Source organism: Theropithecus gelada, chromosome 20, assembly GCF_003255815.1.
Source record: "Theropithecus gelada isolate Dixy chromosome 20, Tgel_1.0, whole genome shotgun sequence".
NCBI lineage: Eukaryota > Metazoa > Chordata > Mammalia > Primates > Cercopithecidae > Theropithecus > Theropithecus gelada.
Genome location: NC_037688.1, coordinates 49577036 through 49598375, shown reverse-complemented (window position 1 = coordinate 49598375; position 21340 = coordinate 49577036). Strand labels below are relative to the sequence as shown.

General features: G+C 51.3%; 1 protein-coding gene across 5 annotated transcripts in view; it reads left to right on the top strand.

The window, feature by feature from the left end:
- Positions 1–1199: 1199 nt before the first annotated feature.
- The window catches only part of NAA60 (N(alpha)-acetyltransferase 60, NatF catalytic subunit), a 28903-nt gene continuing 8762 nt past the window's right edge, over positions 1200–21340 (top strand). For 2 of the 5 annotated variants that reach the window (XR_003117152.1, XM_025371552.1), the window contains exons 1-2: positions 1200–1398; positions 19194–19309. Coding sequence is in view for 4 of the 5 variants with exons in the window: in XM_025371552.1 (XP_025227337.1) it covers positions 19200–19309 (110 nt within the window). In the remaining variant the exon portion in view is untranslated. Of the gene's footprint in view, positions 1399–19065; positions 19310–21340 lie in introns of those variants that run through there. The other 3 variants (XM_025371551.1, XM_025371549.1, XM_025371550.1) reach the window with 2 other exon arrangements.

The following is a 21340-nucleotide window of genomic DNA, read 5'->3' as shown; positions in this document are numbered from 1 at the left end:
GGCGTGAGCCACTGCGCCCGGCACCAAGTGTTTGGTTTTTTTGTTTTGTTTTGAGATGGAGTCTTGCTCTGTCCCAGGCTGGAGTGCAGTGGCACGATCTTGGCTCACTGCAACCTCCATCTCCTGAGTTCAAGCGATTCCCCCACCTCAGCCTCTGGAGTAGCTGGGATTACAGGCACGCACCACCATGTGCAGCTGATTTTTGTATTTTTAGTAGCGACGGGGTTTCACCGTGTTGGCCAGGATGGTCTTGATCTGTTGACCTCATGATCCACCCGCCTTGGCCTCCCAAAGTGCTGGGATTACAGGCTTGAGCCACGATGCCCAGCCAAGACTCCAATCTTATAACCAGTTCTCTTCAAATTGGATTCTGGAAAGCTTGGAGTTGAAATATACAGCCCAGGCTGGTCGTGGTGGCTCACGTCAGTAATCCCAGTATTTTAGGAGGCCCAGGCGGGCACAACACTTGAGGCAAGAGGTTCAAGACCAGCCTGGGCAACATAATGACATTCCCATCCCTACAAAAAAAACCACCAAAACTGTTTTTTAATTAGCCAGGCATGATGGTTCACACCTGTAGTCTCAGCTACTTAGGAGACTAAGGTGGAGGCCAGGAGTTCAAGGTTGCAGTGAGCTGAGATTGCGCCCCAGCCTGGGAGACAGAGCGAGACCCTGTCTCAACAACAAAAACTTTGCGTTAGATCTTGCATTATAGAACCCCTGCAACCGGAGAGCAGCTGAGGTTGCCTGTTTTACGCAGGGACAGCCCTAAACTGCCTTCCGTCAGAATCGGACGGCTGAGATGTCAGTGTCGTCGCGGGGTGGTGCTGCCCGCTGGCCCAGGGTGGTCGGCCGGGAGCCAGCCTCGTGCACCTGCTTTCGGTTTGCCAGGCGCGGCGTTGCTGGCCCTCGCAAGCTTCGGATGCGCCTGCCAGGGCCTGTGCTGGGGGTCACTCGGGAGCCGCGTGACCCCGGCCCGGAAACCGCGCCACCGGCGTCCGCACACGTTAGGCCGATGGACCCAGGGGTCTGGCCGGCCATGTCTCGGCGACCCCCCGGAGCGCGGGACAGGGAAGGAGCCGGCCCTCGCCAGTGCCCCGCCGACGGCATCCTGGGGCTGGCTTCGCACGGGGCCTGCCCGCTCCAAAGATGGCGGCGGCGGCGGCCTCACGGGGCGGGGCCACGTGGGGGCGGTGGCCAATGGGCTTCCGGGGCTGCGCTGCCGGCCGGGAGCGGGAGGCGGAAGTGCCGCGGGCTGCAGCCTGCATCCCGGCTGCGGCCCCTGCCGGTTACATAACTCGTTGCGGGCTCCGCGCGGCCCCACTTCCCGGCTCCCTGCGCCTCCAGGATGCGCTGAGCCCTACGAAACCCTCAGCGGCCGCCGGCTCCCCCCACGAGGTGAGGTGGCGGGGGTCGGCCGTCGGGGCTCGGACCTGCGGCGGGGCGCCGAAGGGGGCGGGGTAGGCGGGGAGGCCGCGCTGGGGTCAAGGGGGCCAGCGTCCCTCGGGAACGAGCGCGCCCACACCGTCGGCGCACAACCCGCCCGGGAGCCGGTTTCGAGGACGGCGGCGGGGAGTGGGCGCTGGCCAGGGACGAAGGGTGAGGAGGTCGCGGCTCTCAATGCTGGGTGGGAGTCGGGCCTTCTGCCTGGGGGTTGCGTCAGTGCCGGACCCCGAGACGAGTGGTCGTGACAATTTGCAACTAGAGGGTGGCCCTTATGGGTACCCTGTGGGGTCTCGCGCGAGGTGAAGAGACAGGCCATTTCAGTCGGTCAGCGATTTGCGCCTTCGACCCGCTCCCGCCTGGCCTGATCCGGGCCTGTTTTGGTACTTGTTGCACCGATTGGAGTTATTTGCGACTTGTTTGCCCTCCTCTGAACTCCTGAAAGCCAGGGGCTCTGTCTAGGTCTCCCCCTAGTCTTATTCTCCCAGCTTTCTGTGTTCAAATTCTTTACGTTCCTGGACTTTTACAGACCGGCCCTATAGAATCCACACCCCGGGCTCCGACTTTCTTCCCCAGATTGGGTACTTCCCAGGGAGTAGAGGGAATCTGTAGCTTTTGTGGTTTGTCCTGCTGGAAAAATCTGGGGGGAAGTGGTGGGCCTTCTCTGGACGACCACCCCACAAATCTGTGTGCCCAAGCGGAGACAGGACCCAGGGTCTGGACATCAGGCAAGGGGTACTCTGCAGTAAACGTGGACATTGCCCGTTTTGTGGGTGTGTTTTTACTTTGCCAAGTCGTTGAGCCGTACACTTTTGTGTCACTCATTTGTCTTGAAAGAAAAGGTTAACAGCCCAGCAGAGTAGTTTGCTTTCGTATCTGGTCGGTTTCCGGTAGTTAATCCGAGTGCCAGAACCAGAGAGAACATTGCCGTTTACAGATGTTTGCCTTTTACCAGGTCACTGAAGGCATAAAACCCCTAGTTAATGCTTAACTGAGTGCACCATGAAAGTCATGTGACTCCAAAGGTCATCTCTAGAAATGCGGCAGTCCGTGTAGCCCTGTGATGTAGAAATTCTGATATATGGGTCAGTGTTCACAGGCAGGGAGTGGGGGGGGGGTCTTCAACATCATTGAATTAAAAAGGATCTGACGCAAAAACAAATAAATACACACATATCAGTGAACTGCTTTAAGCTCGGTTAGAGAAGATGACCTTAAAGACCAGAAGAAACTCAAGGGAGACTGCAATGTGAGTCCCAGTTATGTTTCCAAACACACAGGTTCATCACAGCATTGAAGGCTGGTCTTCATCTCCCTTCTTGTAGGATTTTCTACAGTAATGTGCAGAGTTGCCCTTGGAGAATGGGGCAGGCATGATTGGGCTGTGTTTTGCTGGAGTTTCATCTCACTGAGCTTGCAGACGCACTGGGTTTCTGTGACAATGGTGTAAACTGAAAGTAGCAAAGTCAAGGCATGGTCTGGTGTCAGCAGGCCAGAATAAAACACACAGACAACTTTTTACAAGGTCTGTGTACGTCCTATCTTTAGCCTCTCCTGGTTGTAACTTGAAGTGACTTTGTCGCCCTGTTTGTTTTGACCAGGCCCACTCTGGGACAGTATGGAGAGTATCTTTAGATGTGATTTGTCTGGGTTGCTTAGCAACGGCATGCTTCTGACTAGAATGGAAGAAAGTTCCTGGGCGTGAGGAGATTTAAGGGATAAAAGATACACCTAAAAGGAGACCAGGAGGGGTCGTGCCCTGTCATTGCTAACTGGGTGCTTGTAACTGGAGACTGGGTGTACCTGTTAGCAGCGGTGGTTAGACCAGGTGGATACAGAATCCAGAATGGTCGCATTGCAGCCACGGGGAACAGACAGATGCAGAAAACAGTCTTCTCTGAGTTAGGGCAGTGCATGGCTTTGCTTGCTTCCCTGCCCTCTGAGTTAGGGCAATGCATGGCCTTGCTCTGCTGAAATAGCCCGGAAGTCCCTTGTGCTTGGTGACAGCTCTCACCTGAATAGAAAGCTGGCTGCTTATCAGACACTGTTTCCTTAAATGGCAGCTCCTCCACATCTGCGTCATCTCCATTATCTCCCCTATCCATCTCTTTCTGGAAGGAATCCACAAAGCCCTCATGGCTTTTTGTTTGTTTTTGTGTTTTGTTGTTGTTGTTTGGAGACAGATTATCATTCCAGCCCAGGCTGGAATGCAGTGGCGCAATCTTGGCTACTGCAACCTCCACCTCCCGAGCTCAAGCGATTCTCCTGCCTCAGCCTCCTGAGTAGCTGGAATTGCAGGCATATGCCACCACGCCTAACTAATTTTTTTGTATTTTTGGTGGAGACGGGGTTTTGCCATGTTGGCCAGGCTGGTTTTGAACTCCTGACCTCAGGTGATCCGCTGCCTCAACCTCCCAAAGTTCTGGGATTACAGGCGTGAGAGCCACCGCATCCAGCCTGCCCTCATGGCTTTTACACCTCTTTTCCTGGTTTACAGAAAGCAAGGCTGGGGTGTGGACCCTGCATCGAAGCTGGTTCTGCTTATGTCCATGTGAAGTGCTTTCAAGTAAAATGCTGATCTGCAAAAAGATGCTGGGAGTCCTGGGTCTCTTTCTGGCTAAGTTTAAATGCCGAATTTGATTCAGCAGATAGTTGTCAGTGCCTTGAAGTGCAAAGAATGATCCAGGGTCAGGACTCCTTCCCTACATATCATTATTTTGATATGTATGTATGTATATATGTTTAGAGACGGAGTCTTGCTATGTTGCCCAGGCTGGTCTCAAATTCCTGGCCTCAAGCCATCCTCCAACCTCAGCTTCCTCAGTCATTGGGGTTACAGGAGTAAGACAGTTTGCCAGGCTCTGTATCATTCTTTTTAGCATGACCTCTGATAGGAGGCTGGCAGGACAGTTCAGGGCTTATCTGAAGCCCACACATCTTACACTGCTGATTAAAGAGAGACCTGTGTTTGAAAACCAAACGGGCGTGTAATAGGATTAACATTCTGCTGTGAACACTAAGGCGTTTGCATAGTGCTTGTGGGAGTGATAGGAAGGGAGTCTGAACTGGGGTAGCCCGGGCATTCTGCAGGAAGTGGTTTGGGGTCATTGTCAACAGTGAATGGTGCTTAATGGAGCCAGAGTGCCCCACTCCGGAGGTGGGCAGAGAGGTGCCAGTCACCCCAAAGTGGCCACAGGTCTAAGCTGAGATGGTCAGATAGAGGGAAGCAAACAAGGGCCACTCCCTAGTCCCCCCTTGTCAGTAACTTGGACGGGATTCTCAGCCAGGGAGAAGCCATCGCGAGGACTGGCTGTGAGTGCGGCGGCTTAGAGATGTTCCAGTGTCTCTTCAAGTTATGAGTGAAATTATTATCCATTTTGCCCTAAAATGGACTCTTAAACCCCCATACACTTAGAATAGCATGTATTTTGTGCTTTGAAGCCAGAAATAAACATTCTAAACGCAGAATTAAAGTTGCAATGAAGAGGAGGTGGTTGTGGACAGACATGCAGAACAAATGTTTGAGAAATATTCCCTTTGCTTCCACAGAACGACAAAGGTATTTTCTCATCTTTGACAAACCATGTTGAAAAAATATTCTTGGCCAGGTACAGGGGCTCAGTACTTTGGGAGGCCAAGTGGATGGATCACTTGAGCTCACAAGTTCGAGAGCAGCCTGGGCGAAGTACCAAAACTCCATCTCTAAAAAAATACAGAAATTAACCAGGCGTGGTGGTGCACACCTGTCATCTCAGCTGCTTGGGAAGCTAAGGTGGGAGAATGGCTTGAACCCGGGAGGTGGAGGTCGCAGTGAGTTGAGATGGTGCCACTGCACTCCAGCCTGAGTGATAGAGCCAGACCTTATATACCCGCCCCCAAAAAAACCTTTCAGTGTTTTTTGTGGTGTAGTTATTGTTATTAAAAAGCAGACAGTGTTTCTCTTTTTTTGTTTAGTGTATTCCTGAAATAGGGTCGATTTGGCCAGCAAAGTATTGACATTGGGACCCATCTTGAAAATACCTACTGAAGAAAGCAATTTCATTTTATAAAATAGTAGGTGGGTAATTTTCCCTTAGGTACCAAAAAGGGTTATTTTCTGGAAAATGTTAATGCAACAATATTTCCCTCATTCCCTTGGCGTTCACGGGTGTTCTATTGAATGCTTTTCCAAACTTACTTATTTCTAGAAGATAGCTCGTTCTGACTCCTGTTGTAAACTGTTCAGAGATTATTCTTTCTAGAGTCTGTTACATTCAGAATGTCTTGCTAGTCTGCCACTTGCTGCCCTTCTCTTTCTACTTAGTTTCAGATTACTTTGCATCTCCTGTGGCCTCCCATTGTTAACCTTTTCATTGATGTGTATACACACAGAAAAGTGCACTGCTTGACGAGTTGACATGGCGTGAACATAACCTGTACACCCCCAACGCCAGAAGACACATGGGCCCCTTACTAGGCAAGCCCTTCTCCTATTAAGAAAGGCTTTTTCTTGTTGGAAGCACAAGAAACCACTAGTAGTAATTATACTAGGGATGGGGTGCATACAGGATTCTGAATTTTTGCTTTGTGTTGCACATGAATTCTTACTTTACTATGAACATGGGTTACTTTGACAAATTTAAAGGCTTGAAAGGACTCCCCTTTCTCAAGAAAAGGAAAATGCATTTTTTATATTTTTTTTTTGAAATGGTTGTCTTAAAATTTCTAAATATTTTTTAAAATTAGATTTTATATAGCCACGCAAATTGTTCTTCAGTGGTTACGTAGGAATACTTTAAAGTATTTTTGCAAGGCTGCTTGGCCTCCCTGTCCACAGCCTCCTCTTTGTTTCTTTGCGACTTTGACTCTGTGTTTAGAACATTTATTTCCGGGATGAGTGCATAAAATGCCATGTTACTCCAAGGCACAGAGTTTCAGAGTCAACGCTGAGTCTATTTTAGGGCAAAATGGGTAATTCTACTCATAATTTGAAAACACACCATTAAATACACAAGTTGTTGCTAACTAAAAACAGCCTGTGAGGTTATTTTAATATAAAATTGCAAGCTGAGCCTGGGCACAGTGGCTCACACCTATAATCCTAGCACTTTGGGAGGCCGAGGTGGGTGGATTTCTTGAACTCAGGAGTTGCAGACCAGCCTGGCCAACATGGTGAAACCCCGTCTCTACAAAGAATACAAAAATTACCCAGGTGTAGTAACTCAGTGTCTGTACTGTCAGCTACTTGGGGGGCTGAGGTAGGGGGATTACTTGAGCCCAGGAGGTGGAGGTTGCAGTGAGCCAAGATCATGCCACTGCACTCCAGCCTGAGCGACAGAGTGAGACCCTGTTTTTTTTTTTTTTTGTAAATGCAAGCTGGCCCGGATGCGGTGGCTGAGACCTGTAATCCCAGCTACTTGGGAGGCTGAGGTGGGAGGATCCTTTGAGCCTAGAGTTGGAGACCAGCCTGGACAACATAGGGAGACCCAGTCTCTACTTTAAAAAAAAAAAAAAAAAAAAAGAAATTCAACCTAGACTTGGTGGCATGTGCCTGTAATCCTAGCTCTTTGGGAGGCTGAGGTTGAAGGATCCCTTGAACCCTGAAGTTCAAGACCAGCTGGGGCAACATAATGAGATCCTGTGTCTTAGAAAAAAAAATCCGTATGTATGTTCATAATTTTCACATACAACATCTTCACTTTTTTCTGATAATAAAAACAACCCAAGGTTATTGCAAAAAAAGATCCAGTAATACAGAAACAAGTGATACAGAATGGAACCGTCTGCCACAATTGCTGAGGCAGATTCAGGCAGAAATTTAGATTACTTTTATTTTATTTAATTTATTTATTTTTTTTTTTGCGACAGAGTCTCACTCTGTCGCCCAGGCTGGAGTGCAGTGGTGAAGTCTCGGCTCACTGCAACCTCCACCTGGGTTCAAACGATTCTCCTGCCTCAGCCTCCCAAGTAGCTGGGATTATAGCCACCATGCCTGGCTAATTTTTGCATTTTTAGTAGAGATGGGGTTTTACCATGTTGGCCAGGCTAGTCTCGAACTCCTGACCTCAAGTGATCTGCTGGCCTCGGCCTCCCAGAGTGCTGGGATTACAGGCACAAGCCACCATGCCTGACTAATTTTTGTATTTTTTAGTAGAGATAGGGTTTCACCATGTTGGCCAGGCTGGTCTCAAACTCCTGAGCTCAAGTGATCCACCCACTTCAGCCTCCCAAAGTGCTGGGGTTACAGGCGTGAGCCACCACGCCCAGCTAGATTACTTTTTTTTTTTTTTTTTTTGAGACGGAGTCTCGCTCTGTCGCCCAGGCCGGAGTGCAGTGGCCGGATCTCAGCTCACTGCAAGCTCCGCCTCCCGGGTTTACGCCATTCTCCTGCCTCAGCCTCCCGAGTAGCTGGGACTACAGGCGCCCGCCACCTCGCCCGGCTAGTTTTTTGTATTTTTTAGTAGAGACGGGGTTTCACTGTCTTAGCCAGGATGGTCTTGATCTTGTGACCTCGTGATCCGCCCGTCTCGGCCTCCCAAAGTGCTGGGATTACAGGCTTGAGCCACCGCGCCCGGCCTAGATTAATTTTAAAATATCATTTTAGTCATAAAAGTTAGACTCAGTCAGATGATAGTTCATACCAATACCAAATTTGACCAACTTTTATATTTGATAGTTACTTGATTCCAGAGGATCTTAAGTGCAAACCCAGAGAAGCAGAGAGTAAAAAGCAAAAAGGCAACAAAACCTAGCAGATGGTGATGGAAAGTGAAGAAGCCAGGGAGGGGCAAGCGGGCATAGAAGGTGCTCTGAAACCCGACCCTCTCTTGCTGGGCTTTTTCCTTTTAAACCGAGGAGCTGCCATGTGCATTTCGCCCGCTGCTTCCTAGGCAGTACAGAGGGTTTCCTGTAGCCTTAAGTTCTCTGTCCGAGAACAGACAAGTTCTTGGTTGAGTCTTAGACAGGGTCCAGTCTTGGGTGTTAGTCAAGAATGCTATTCAAGTAAATACGTTTTACTGTCATTTGATTCCCATCTGCCCCCAAACCTAGTATTATTTACAGGTAGTTTTGTTGTTGTTTTGTTTTTAAACCAAACAGGTTGACTCACTTACTCAGTCTGAGTTAGGAAGTATATTCCAGGCACAACCTCTCAGGCAGTTGACTGCCAAGATCCCAGCTGAAAGCATCACTGGGACAAAGGTGCTGCTCTGGCAGCCACCCTGTTGGCTCCATCCAGCCCACACCTCAATTGTCTCGAGCTGCTCTTTCAGTGGGAATGTGAGATCTGGGAGCAGACGCTCATCTGCACCCCCATTTTCTATTCCAGAAAAAGGAAACTTGTCCGAAGCAAGAGGGAGGCAGCCACGGGGTCCCGTCTTGGCACCACATCTGGTCCCCTGTTTAGCGTTCTCTCCTTCTCTTGGGTCATGTTCTTGTCTCTGTTCTTCATCATCCCCTCTTCGTTCTTGTCATCTCCGCTTCTGACACTGACCCAGTGGGGCCACAAAAGGTGAGCGCCCTTCCTACTGCCCTTCCCGCCGGCCACAATCCAGCCCTGGCCTAAAAGCAGGGAAGGTGCTGTCCCCCAGGCTGCAGACCGAGGTTAGTACAGCAACCACAGACGGCTTGTGTGTCTTGGGTGCAGTTTCCAGGAGGATGCAGAGGGATGGATCCCTGCCTTCTTCCGTGTGACCCCTGTGGTGGGGGAGCATCCCTGCTCAGCCCGGGGGTGGCTCTTTTCGTGTTTGCCAGGAGATTCCTCTAGCAAAAGCAGTGGGTTTTGTGAGTATTTAGGTAATGGTGCCAGAAAGCACCACGACACCCTGGTACGTCCCCCCCATGTAATCAGAGAGTGTGACTCTGCTCACTGCTGAGACCCCGATACCTAGGATAGGGCCTGAATTTTCAATGCAATTTCGATAAATTAACGACTGAATGGATTCTCAGTTTGAAACGTAAGGCGTGACAGAACGTGCCACCCAGGGAAGATTGAGTGGGACCCGGGACCTTACCAGAACACCTGTGGCTGTTGCTGTTGTTAACTGAGGTGTAATTAACATGCAGCCAAATGCATAGCTTCACCCGGCAGATCCATGCATTTTGACAACTGCGAAACGAGACGTAGCACATCGCCATCGCGCTTCTCAGCTCCCCCTTCACCACTCTGGGTGCCAGCACCAGCGATTTGTTTGGCCAGTTCCATAGTGTCGTAAACACAGAATCCTCCAGTGTCACTCGTCTGCCCTTGAAGAGACGTGCATTGAGTTGTATGCGACCACTCTGCGGGCTCCCCTCGGCACATGATGGTCTTCAGAGAGAGGCTGTTTGGAAATAGAGTGCTGGGTGTTTGCTTCTTGTCACCCGGTAAATGATTCATTCTCCTGCTACTCTGACGCTTTGGAAGAAGCCCGGGCTGCTGAGGAGATGGCTTGCTCTCCTGTGGGCAGTAGCTCGTTTGAGAAACAAGCCATGCGCAGTGTCAGCTGCTGACATCCTCCACGTTTAGCTCTTGAGCCCATTTCACTGATGTGCAAGACAGTGGCCTATATCTGTCACTGGTGTGTTTTTCCTTTTCTCCCCTGCTCCACCCCAAAGACCAGGAGCATGGAGTTCATGAGCGTTGGATTTTTCAAGCTAGTAAACCTTGCAGCTGCCAGTGGTGGTTAATTCTTGTGGTGTGGACAAGCACATGCTAATCTCCCTTGAGCTTCTCTTGAGCAGAAGCCTGGTGTGCTAACGGGCAGAACTGGGGTGGTGCTTTGAGAGGAACTGGGGGAAGGTGGCCCGAGAGGGAGATCCACTGAGATGCAAGCTGCTTGGAGTTTGGGGCGGGGATTCCTGGAGTGCCTCTGGATTTTGCAGAGGGGCAGCTGTTGGTGCACCTTCACCAGCGTGCTAGGGCAGAAAGTGGGGTGAGTGAGGAATAAGTGTTTGAAGGGCAGAGTAAAGCAGAAAGGTGGCAGTAGGTGTTGAGCTGTGAGTGGTTCCATAGCCTGGAAAGGAGGTGGCAGGGAGGCCTGCCCAAGATGGGTGCCTGCAGGGTGCAGACAGCCTGTCAGAGGGGAGTTTGTACAAAAGAGGAGATTGAAAATGTCAGACATTGGGTGCTAGGGCCTGAGAGAAAGGGTCTGAGGAGCCAGACCAGGGGTTGGGGGGCGGCCTTTAGAAGCAGCATCTCATGCAGCCTTCCCAGCGACCCTGAGGGAGGTGGGAGAATCTTCAGGCTACAGCTGAGAAGCTGAAGCATGTGGTGGGAGAGCCGTCTCAGAACACCTGAGATCCCTGCAGGGTCTGGGAGCATGTTGGGGTCTCAGAGTGCAGGTAGGGACTGGCAGGGCGGAGCTGTGAGCGAGAAGGAAGAGAAGGGAGGGCAGGGCAGCGTGGCCATGGCCAGCTGAACCCTGGGAGTCTGCTCCTGAAGTCGTGGGCAGAGGCCAGGGCACCTCTCAAGCCATTAAGAGAGTGGCCTTTCCAAGCACAGTGTGACTCGTTGGTCTTGAAGCAGTGCCATCGAAGGAGGAGGAGGCCCCTGTGGACTTGGGGCGTTAGGACAGGGACTGCCAAGGAGAGAGGGCACTGGGAAACAGGGTTGTTTTTGGCTTTCTTACCTGGGGTGCAAGTGGAGCACCCTGTGGGCATCATGAGGGTGTCAGGAAACCCTTCTGGTAACTGAAACGCAGTCCATTCTGTGTTCCCCAGATTCTGAATTTTCAGCACCTGACAGTGGCAGGGGAGGGCAGACACACCTGTGGGTGCTGGAGACATCTTGGCGGCCCTTACTCTGGTTTCGCACAGTAGCCCCCTGTGGGCTGAGCACATGGGCTCCTGGGCAATTGTTACTGATGGAAGGTATCCAGGTTCTTGGCATCCTGAACAAAGAATTGGACAAAACAGCACAAACAAAGCAAGAAAAGGATGAAACAACAAAAGCAGAGATTTATTGAAATCTAAAGTACCACTCTATAGGGTGGGAGCAGGCCCTGGTTACAGAATTTTCTGGGGTTTAAATACCCTCTAGAGGTTTCCCGTTGGTTATTTGGTGCATGGCCTATGTAAATGAAAGTGACCTGTGATCAGTCTGATTGGTTGAGGAAAGCAGCCAACCAGAGGCTAAAGTGAAAAAATAAAGTTACACTCCTATGCAAATGCAGACTTGACCCGAGACCAGCTTGATTGGTTGCAGGAAGAGACCAATCAGAGGTACTTTCAGTTATTTATCTGCCTCCTCGAAAAGCAGGGAGTGTGAAGGGAGTAGTCTCTGGTCCTTTTGTTACTCGGAGATGGAAAGTTGGGGTTTTTCTTTGGATTTAGTTCTAAGAAGTCAGCATGAATTGGCCTTCGGTTCCCTGCCTCCAGACCCTATTCTGCCTCGCAGTGATGTTGGTCACGGGCTCAGCTTGGCTCTGCCAGTCCAGACACCAGCCCCTTCCAGCTACTGCCAGTCCTCGGAGGAAAGCAGTCTCAGGACAGCGTCCAAGGAGTCATTTCCATGTAAAAGAAAGATGAGGTCTGCAGGCAGCTCAGGAGCAGGGAGTTGGGGGAAGCAGAGAAGGCATGAGGGCTGAGGCACAAGCACGGCTTTTGTTTGGGTTGAGCAGGATCAGTGCGTCCCTCCTTGCATCGTGTGGCTCAGCACCTCCCGAAGGCGGAGAACTGTGATGCAGACCCAGGAGGCCAGCCGGGGGGGATTTCTCACTGCAGGCGTGAGCCTTTGAAACTCCAGGTTCTAACTTAAAAATTCAAGAGAGTGGCCGGGCTCAGTGGCTCATGCCTGTAATCCCAGCACTTTGGGAGGCCAAGGCAGGTGGATCACGAGGTTAGGAGATCGAGACCATCCTGGCCAATATTGGCCTGAGAAGGCCAACAACCTTGTCTCCACTAAAAATACAAAAATTAGCTGAGGTGGCACGTGCCTGTAATCCCAGCTACTTGGGAGGCTGAGGCATGAGAATCACTTAAACCCAGGAGGCAGAAGTTGCAGTGAGCCAAGCAGCCTGGGCAAGAGAGCCAGACTCCGTCTCAAAAAAAAAAAAAAAAAATTCAAGAGAGCTTCCCATTCTCCCATGCAGTACTTCCCTGCTTGTTGTACTAGAGATGCGTCCTGTGCTTTTTTAGGAACATGTTCTGAAAGATGGCTTGGGCAACTGCAACTTTAGTGCTCCTATCCCCCCAGCACTGCCTGAGTACACGTCCTGTTTGGAGGGCTCAGAGCAGAGAGCACCTGCCTGGCGGGGCCTCTCTCTTGACCCCGCCTTGCTGCCCCACACAGCACTGCCCGAGTACCCATCCTGTTTGGAGAGCAGAGAGCACCTGCCTGGTGGGGCTTCACTCTGGCTTCACCCTGCTGCTCCCTGTTCTCAGCACTCTTGTCCCTGTACCCTCCGGGTGGCCTGCAGGCAATGGAAGATGAGTTCTTAGTAGAAGGTTCTAGGTGGGCACATGAGGAGAGACAGGAAAGCTGTGGGAAGAGGGAGCAACGGCAGGACAGGGGCCAGTGGGGATGGGGGGCTGCTGGCCCTGCCTTTGGATCATCTCTGACTTGATCAGCATGAACCCCTAGCTCTAGAGAGAGGCTGATGGGCCAGGGCACGTGTCGGTCCCCCTCACTGCCTCCACAGCAGTGGACCTACGGCTGCCCTCTTTGACCCCATCTCTTCCTTTCATGGGCACACAGGCGACCTGAGTCTCTCTTTTATGTACCTTCCTGCCTCTTCTCCACTGCCCGTCAGTTGGGCTGAGACACATGAGGTGCTGTGATGCGTGCTGCATTTTGCCCTGACTTAAGTGTGATGTGTTTCGATTTTTAAATCAAGGAGTCTAAAGAACTGGCCTCCAGAAACACAGAAGCACTTTTAGTAGGGATTTGAGAATCCGCAGATCGTTGTATATCTTGGAGCCCAGTGTTTTTCTTGAAAGTCAAACTGGGGCCGGGCACGGTGGCTCAAGCCTGTAATCCCAGCACTTTGGGAGGCCGAGACGGGCGGATCACGAGGTCAGGAGATCGAGACCAGCCTGGCTAACACGGTGAAACCCTGTCTCTACTAAAAATACAAAAAACTAGCCGGGCGAGGTGGCGGGCGCCTGTAGTCCCAGCTATTTGGGAGGCTGAGGCAGGAGAATGGCGTAAACCTGGGAGGCAGAGCTTGTAGTGAGCTGAGATCTGGCCACTGCACTCCAGCCTGGGTGACAGAGCGAGACTCTGTCTCAAAAAAAAAAAAAAAAAAAAAAAGAAAGTCAAACTGGAAACAAATGAGGATACTGGGGGAAATGTGCAGTCCCAGGACATGAGAAATGCGAGCTCATTATGAATCTGTCTGTAGTACCAAGCCACAATACAGAAATTTGTGAAAATCTTCAAAAATCAATTTGACTGAAGCTTAAGATATCCACGTACAATACACTGCACCGGTTTTCAGTGTACAGTTCAGTGAGCTTTGATGTCTGTATAGCCACCACCACCACAATCAAGATCTGGAACGTTGGCCGGGCTCAGTGGCTCAAGCCTGTAATCCCAGCACTTTGGGAGGCCGAGGCGAGCGGATCACAAGGTCAGGAGATCGAGAGCATCCTGTCCAACACAGTGAAACCCCGTCTCTACTAAAAATACAAAAATTAGCCAGGCGTGGTGGCGGGCGCCTGTAGTCCCAGCTACTCGGGGGCTGAGGCAGGAGAATGGTGTGAACCCGGGAGGCGGAGCTTGCAGTGAGCCGAGCTTGTGCCACTCCACTCCAGCCTGGGCGACAGAGCGAGACTCCTTCCATCTCAAAAGACAAAAAAAAAAGTTTAAAAAAAGATCTGGAACGTTTTCATCCCCTCAGGAAGTCATCCCTGCCCCAAGCAACCAGGGAGGTCAAGGCCTTGCCAACCCCACTTCCTGGGCCCAGCTCTCAGGCAGGTCTGTCTGTGGCCTCCAGACCTGGGCTGCACCGGCTGGTTTCACAGGTTGCGTGTGCTCATCCTGCCCTGTCCAGTGAGAGCTGAGCAGGTGGTGTTTTTTTCAGGGCCAGCTGGCCCCACGGGAGCTCAGAAACCTGGGCGGCTGGGCCTATGGGCTCTGGAGCTCTGCCCAGGGTGGCCAGGTAGGCGACCTTTTCCCTGTGCTGGTTCCTGTAGCAAGGAGGAGGCTGTGTGCTGTGGCCCTTGTGTCAGGAGCTGTCTCTGGAAAGGCTGAATTGAGGAACCGGCATCGGCCTCTGCCTTCGATTTTGTAGGGTTAGTGGCTTTGTCTCAGAGGTTCAAAGTGTGGGTAAGTGGTTTCTGGATTTGCCGTTTTTCTTAGCCCTGAGGGGAAAAGGGGTGGGAGCCTGCCCTCAGCTGGCTTCCTAAAAACACAGTACCTGTGCCTGAGTTACACGCCCACCCGGTGTCCTGTCACGTTTTGAGACCTCAGTGGAGTGTGCGGGCCCTGAGTAGTATCCCCCCACTGACAGTGAACCAGGTGCTGCCCCCCTGCAGTTCCAGTGTGTGTCAGTGCCAGCCACGTGCCCAGGACACACTGTTCCCAGGGATACAAGGTCCCGCGGCCCATGGTGGCAGCTGCGGCACACAGCACTGCTTTCCAGAGCTCTCGGTGTAGACACCAGAGGTCTTTCATTCAGTCACCTGGAAAACCCACAATCCACATTGGAAACCCAGTCTTTCTGGAATGAGAAATTTGGGCGTTTTTTTTTTTTTTTTTTTTTTTTTTTAATGATTTTTTCTTTTTTTTGTTTGTTTTGTTTGTTTTTTGAGACAGAATCTTACTCTGTCACCCAGGCTGGAGTGCAGTGGCACGATCTTGGCTCACTGCAACCTCTGCCGCCCAAGTTCAAGCAATTCTACCACCTCAGCCTCCCAAGTAGCTGGGATTATAGGCACCTGCCACTGTGCCCTAATTTTTTTGTATTTTTAGTAGAGACAGGATTTCACCATCTTGGCCAGGCTGGTCTTGAACTCCTGACCTTGTGATCGGCCTGCCTCAGCCTCCCAAAGTGCTGGGATTACAGGCATGAGCCACCGCACCCGGCCCTGGTTGATTTTAATTAAGAACATTTTCAAAGATCCACATGGCATACCCGTCATCCAGCTCTAACGCTCATTAATATTTTGCTACTTTTTTGCTCCAACTAAAACTAAATTCTGGAACATTCTGTCACTTTGCCTCTGCATATTCCACTGTGCATCTTTTTTTTTTTTTTTTTTTTTTTTTTTGAGACGGAGTCTCACTCTGTCACCCAGGCTGGAGTGCAGTGGCCGGATCTCAGCTCACTGCAAGCTCCGCCTCCCGGGTTTATGCCATTCTCCTGCCTCAGCCTCCCGAGTAGCTGGGACTACAGGCGCCCACCACCTCGCCCGGCTAGTTTTTTGTATTTTTTAGTAGAGACGGGGTTTCACTGTGTTAGCCAGGATGGTCTCGATCTCCTAACCTCGTGATCCGCCCGTCTCGGCCTCCCAAAGTGCTGGGATTACAGGCTTGAGCCACCGCGCCCGGCCCACTGTGCATCTTTTAATATAAAATACGGACTTTTTGTACATAACCACAAGGCCTTTCTCACACCTGACAAGATTAACACCTTCATGTGTTCTTTTAGAGGTTTTGTTTCTTTGTGTGTTTTTTGTCATCTGTTTTGTTTTGTTTCGTTTAGTTTCATTTTTGAGTCAGAGTCTCACTCCGTCACCCAGGCTGGAATGCAGTGATGCCATCTCAGCTCACTGCAACCTCCGCCTCCCGGGTTCAAGTGATTCTTGAACCTCAGCCTCCTGAGTGGCTGGGATGACGGGCGCACCACCACGCCCAGCTAATGTTTATAGTTTTAGTAGAGATGGGGTGTGTTAGTCCGTTTTCATGCTGCTAATAAAGACATAGCTGAGACTGGGTAATTTATAAAGGAACTAGGTTTAATGGACTCACAGTTGTACGTGGCTGCGGAGGCCTCACAATCATGGTGGACGGTGAAAGGCATGTCTTACATGGTGGTGGCAAGAGAGAATGAGAGCCGAGCAGAAAGGGAAACCCCTTATCAAACCATCAGGTCTCGTGGGACTTACTCACCACTACAAGAACAGTATGGGCGAAACTGCTCCCATGATTCAGTTATCTCCCACTGGGGCCCTCCCACAACACATGGGAATTTGGGGAGCTACAATTCAAGATGAGATTTGGGGAGGGACACAGCCAAACCATGTCATAGTGTTTCACCGTGTTGGCCAGGCTGTTCTTAAATTCCCTCAAGCAATGTACCTGCCTGGACCTCCCAAAGTGCTAGGATTACAGGTGTGAGCCACCACGCCTGGCTCCAGATTTTTTTTTTTTTTTTTTTTAAATGGAGTCTTGCACTGTTGCCTAGGCTGGAGTGCAGTGGCACAATCTTGACTCACTGCAACCTCCGCCTCCTGGGTTCAAGTGATTCTTCCACCCCAGCCTCCTGAGTAGCCAGGATTATAGGCACCTGCCATCATGCCTGGCTAATATTTGTATTTTTGTAGAGATGGGGTTTTATCATGTTGGCCAGGCTGGTCTTGAACTACTGACCTCGGGGGATCTGCCCGCCTTGGCCTCCCACAGTGCTGGGATTACAGGCATGAGCCACCGCGCCCGGCCTAACTATTTTTAAAGGGTCTGGATTCAACAGTGCATGGATCCAGAACCGTGGGAACAAAGGGGTGGGCACAAGGGCGGGGTGGGGGGTGTGAGTTTAAAGAGACTTCTCCCTATAAAGCTGAGCATGAACTACTTGGCATACCTGACGTTGAACCGGGAGCTGAGAACCACACAAGTTAGGAGTCAGAGCAGAGCTGCTCAGGACGTCAGTGTTGGCCCTGTCCCAGATCAAGGGTATACCCCTGGAAGTGGCTGGACCAGGCCAAGTATCAGCTAGTAGTGGGTGCTCAAGGATGGTGTAGAGGGGCACCGCCTCCCTGCCAGCACTGTCCTGACACTTGGACCCCATCAGCTCGTTCCAGCACTGAACCACCCTGGGGAGGGGCCTGGCCATCTCCACTCCACAGAGAAGGCTCCAGGAATCGGATTAGCTAAGGCTGAGCCAGCAGAGACACCAGATTCGGCTTCTAAATTTTTCCCCTTGTCAGGAAGGGGAAGGTTGTGCAGAAGCCTGGACAGTGGACAGCTGTGGGCACTTCCCACCCATGGCAGCAGGAGGGCGGGAGCTCAGAGAGGCTGGGCTCGTCCCGCCAGTGGAGTGGGCACTGCCAGATAAAGACGAGGCCTTTCCTGGGCAGTGAGTGAGTCCTGGGAGCCCAGCGGCTCTGCCTCCACACCTTGCACCTGCCCCCAGCCGCTTTGACCTGCAGATTTCACAGCCTTTCCTGATTCTTGTTTGACTCAGTCATTTCTGTTGGTGATTCCAAAATGGTGACTTTCTAATTCCGTCATCATTTATACTTTTATTAGCCGGCATTCTTTTGTAAAAAAGAACTTTTCCTCAACCCTGAGATGAACTACACAATTCCTCCTAAAAAGGAAGGACGAATGCAGCATCTTTTCCCATTTATTTATGGGTTTATTTATTTATCTTTAGAGACAAGGTCTTGCTATGTTGCCCAGGCTGGTCTCAAACTCCTGGGCTCAGGCGATCCTCCCACCTCAGCCTTCCAAAGTGCTGGGATTACAGGCATGAGCCACCACGCCCAGTCTTCCATCCTTTCCTTTTTTCTTTTTTTTTTTTTTTTTGAGACGGAGTCTCACTCTGTTTCCCAGGCTGGAGTTCAGTGGCACAATCTTGGCTCACTGCAGCCTCCACCTCCCGGGTTCAAGCAATTCTCCTGCCTCAGCCTCCACAGTAACTGGGATTACAGTTGCCCGCCACCAAACCTGGTTAATTTTTGTATTTTTAGTAGAGACAGGGTTTTGCCATGTTGGCCAGGCTGGTCCCGAACTCCTGACCTCAGGCAATCCACCCACCTTAGCCTACCAAAGTGCTGCAATTACAGGCGTGAGCCACCACACCAGGCCCCATCCTTTCCTTTTAGCGACCAGTTTACAACTTAAAGAACTAAGGCTTCTGTTTTTCCCCTTCTCGGTGCCACCGGCCAGCCTTCCTCCCTCCATTCCTCTCTTCCTTTCTATAACTTCCTTGTTAAATAAAACAAGGGGGGCTTCTCCCCCAGCCCCTGGATTGGATGCACTTTCCTGATTTAAAAGAGTCCTTGGCCACTCGTGACCCCCGACTTGAACTGTGGTATCCCCCGAAGTCTCTTTCTTTCCGCCCAGGAGTGTTTGCTTGCTGGGTGGGGAGGAGAAATTGGGTGTGACCTGCTCAGCACAGACCCACGCCCTGGTAATAAAGCCGCGCCACTTCCCCTGCAAATCCAGCCGCTCACTGCCCCGGCTGCCAGGCTGCTTTGAAGGGGGACGAGGCATGGGGGCTGCTGAACCCACAACTGTCATTGGCAGCCAACGGCTGGGGTTGAGAGAAGTCAGGCTGGCTGGGGCCACTGACTCTCGGAAGGACCACTGTCCTAAGATGTGAGACCAGTTCAGATGGGGAGAGAGGAAAGACAGGCTGGCCAGGGCTTCCCCCAGCTGGGGCTGAGCAGCAAGGGGGCTGGCTCCCCATCCTGCCTGCCCTCCTGGGCCCGGGTCTCCTCAGCAGAGGAGGGTGACTGCAACGCCTGGTGCAAGGGCGGTCGTGAGGGGCAGAGGCCTCTGAGTGCTGGCCTCAGAGGAACGTCCATCCGTGGGACATGCTCCATGCTCTTGTGTCTCGCCTACCTCACAAGCAGAGCATGAGGAGGACCAGGCTGTGAGGTGACGCCCCCACCCTTCCCCACAGGTGTGAATGACAGAGGTGGTGCCATCCAGCGCGCTCAGCGAGGTCAGCCTGCGCCTCCTCTGCCACGATGACATAGACACTGTGAAGCATCTGTGTGGCGACTGGTTCCCCATCGAGTAAGTGGAGCAGATTGCAGGGTTGGGGAGAGCCCACAAGCCTCAGGTGCAGAAGTTGGGTGGCGGGGGTGGGGGCCTCTTGGACCTTTAGGGCCATGCTGCAAAGGCGGGAATGGTCTGGAGGGGCCATGAGGTCCCAGGTCACCCAGCTCATCCAGGGACCCCTGTTCCTGGGCTCTTTCCACCTCTCAGGGTGTGCAGAGTTCCCCAGAAGGGCTCTGTGAGAAATTTCAGTTACAGAGCTATCAGGTGTGGTACTATTTATAATTCAGAAAATGTAGAAGCCACCCAAGTATCTTAACAGCAAGGAGTTGGTTACATGCATTAGAGTAATTAAGAATATGTGCATATAAAAGTGCAATATTATTCATTCAGCCGGAAAAAAAAAAAAAAAACCTGTCAAAGAGGTATATTTTTTGATGGAGAAATATTTTTTACAAGATGTTAAAGGAGCCTGTAATCCCAGCACTTTGGGAGGCCGAGGTGGGAGGATCACCTGAGGTCGGGAGTTCAAGACCAGCCCGACCAACATGGAGAAACCCCGTCTCTACTAAAAATACAAAATTAGCCAGGTGTGGAGGTGCATGCCTGTAACCCCAGCTACTTGGGAGCCTGAGGCAGGAGAATCGCTTGAACCTGGGAGGCAGAGGTTGCAGTGAGCTGAGATCACGCCATTGCACTCCAGCCTGGGCAACAAGAGCAATATTCTGTCTCAGAAAAAAAAAGCTATTAAAAGAAAAAAGGCAGATTTAGAAAACAGTATGTACCATGATCCTATTTTTATTTGAAAACATGTACAAGATAAAATTTTACAATGATAGGTATGAACTGGGGGGGTGGGGGTGAAAAAAATTTTACAAGGGGGTATGTACCATTAATAGTATTTCAGTAGTTTGAGGTAGGTAGATTAATATTAGGCCCTATGATTGTTTTTTCTGGTCTGTCTTGCCTAGATTATATGCACATACAGCTTTTTTGATGAAAAAAGTTGACACAAACTTTGAAAATGGAAAATAAACAAGATCTTGCCAGCCATCAGCATTTCCTTGAGTGTTCACCTCAGACTGACTGAACCTCATGCTATTGGCAGGGCGGTGGCGGGGACCCCTGTGCATCTCTGTGGAGGGGGAACTGTCTCTGTGGAGGGGGGAACTGTCACAGTCCAGGTGACGTGGGCCGACGGTGGCAACATGAGTTAAAAAATTGTTCTTGGTTGGGTGCAGTGGCTCATGCCTATAATCCCGCAGTTTGGGAGGCTGAGGCAGGCAGATCAGGAGTTCGAGACCAGCCTGGTCTCGATGAAACCTCATCTCTATTAAAAATACAAAAATTGGGCTGGGTGTGGTGGCTCACGCCTGTAATCCCCGCACTTTGGGAGGCCAAGTCGAGTGGATCACGAGGTCAGGAGTTCAAGACCAGCCTGTCCAAGATGGTGAAACTCTGTCTCTACTAAAAATACAAAAACATTAGCTGGGCATGGTGCAGGCAACTGTAATCCCAGCTACTCAGGAGGCTGAGGCAGGAGAATCGCTTGAACCCAGGTGGCAGAGGTTGCAGTGAGCCGAGATTGTGCCACTGCACCCCAGCCTGAGTGACAGTGAGACTCTGTCTCAAAAAAAAAACAAAGGCCGGGCGCGGTGGCTCAAGCCTGTAATCCCAGTACTTTGGGAGGCTGAGACGGGCGGATCACGAGGTCAGGAGATCGAGACCAGCCTGGCTAACACGGTGAAACCCCGTCTCTACTAAAATATACAAAACACTAGCCGGGCGAGGTGGCGGGCGCCTGTAGTCCCAGCTACTCGGGAGGCTGAGGCAGGAGAATGGCGTAAACCCGGGCGGCAGAGCTTGCAGTGAGTTGAGATCCGGCCGCTGTACTCCACCCTGGGCGACAGAGGGAGACTCCGTCTAAAAAAAAAAAAAAAATTAGCTGGGCGTGGTGGCACGCGCCTGTAATCCCACCTACCCAGAAGGCTGAGGCAGGAGAATCACTTGAACCCACAAGGCAGAGGTTGCACAGTGAGCTGAGAGTAC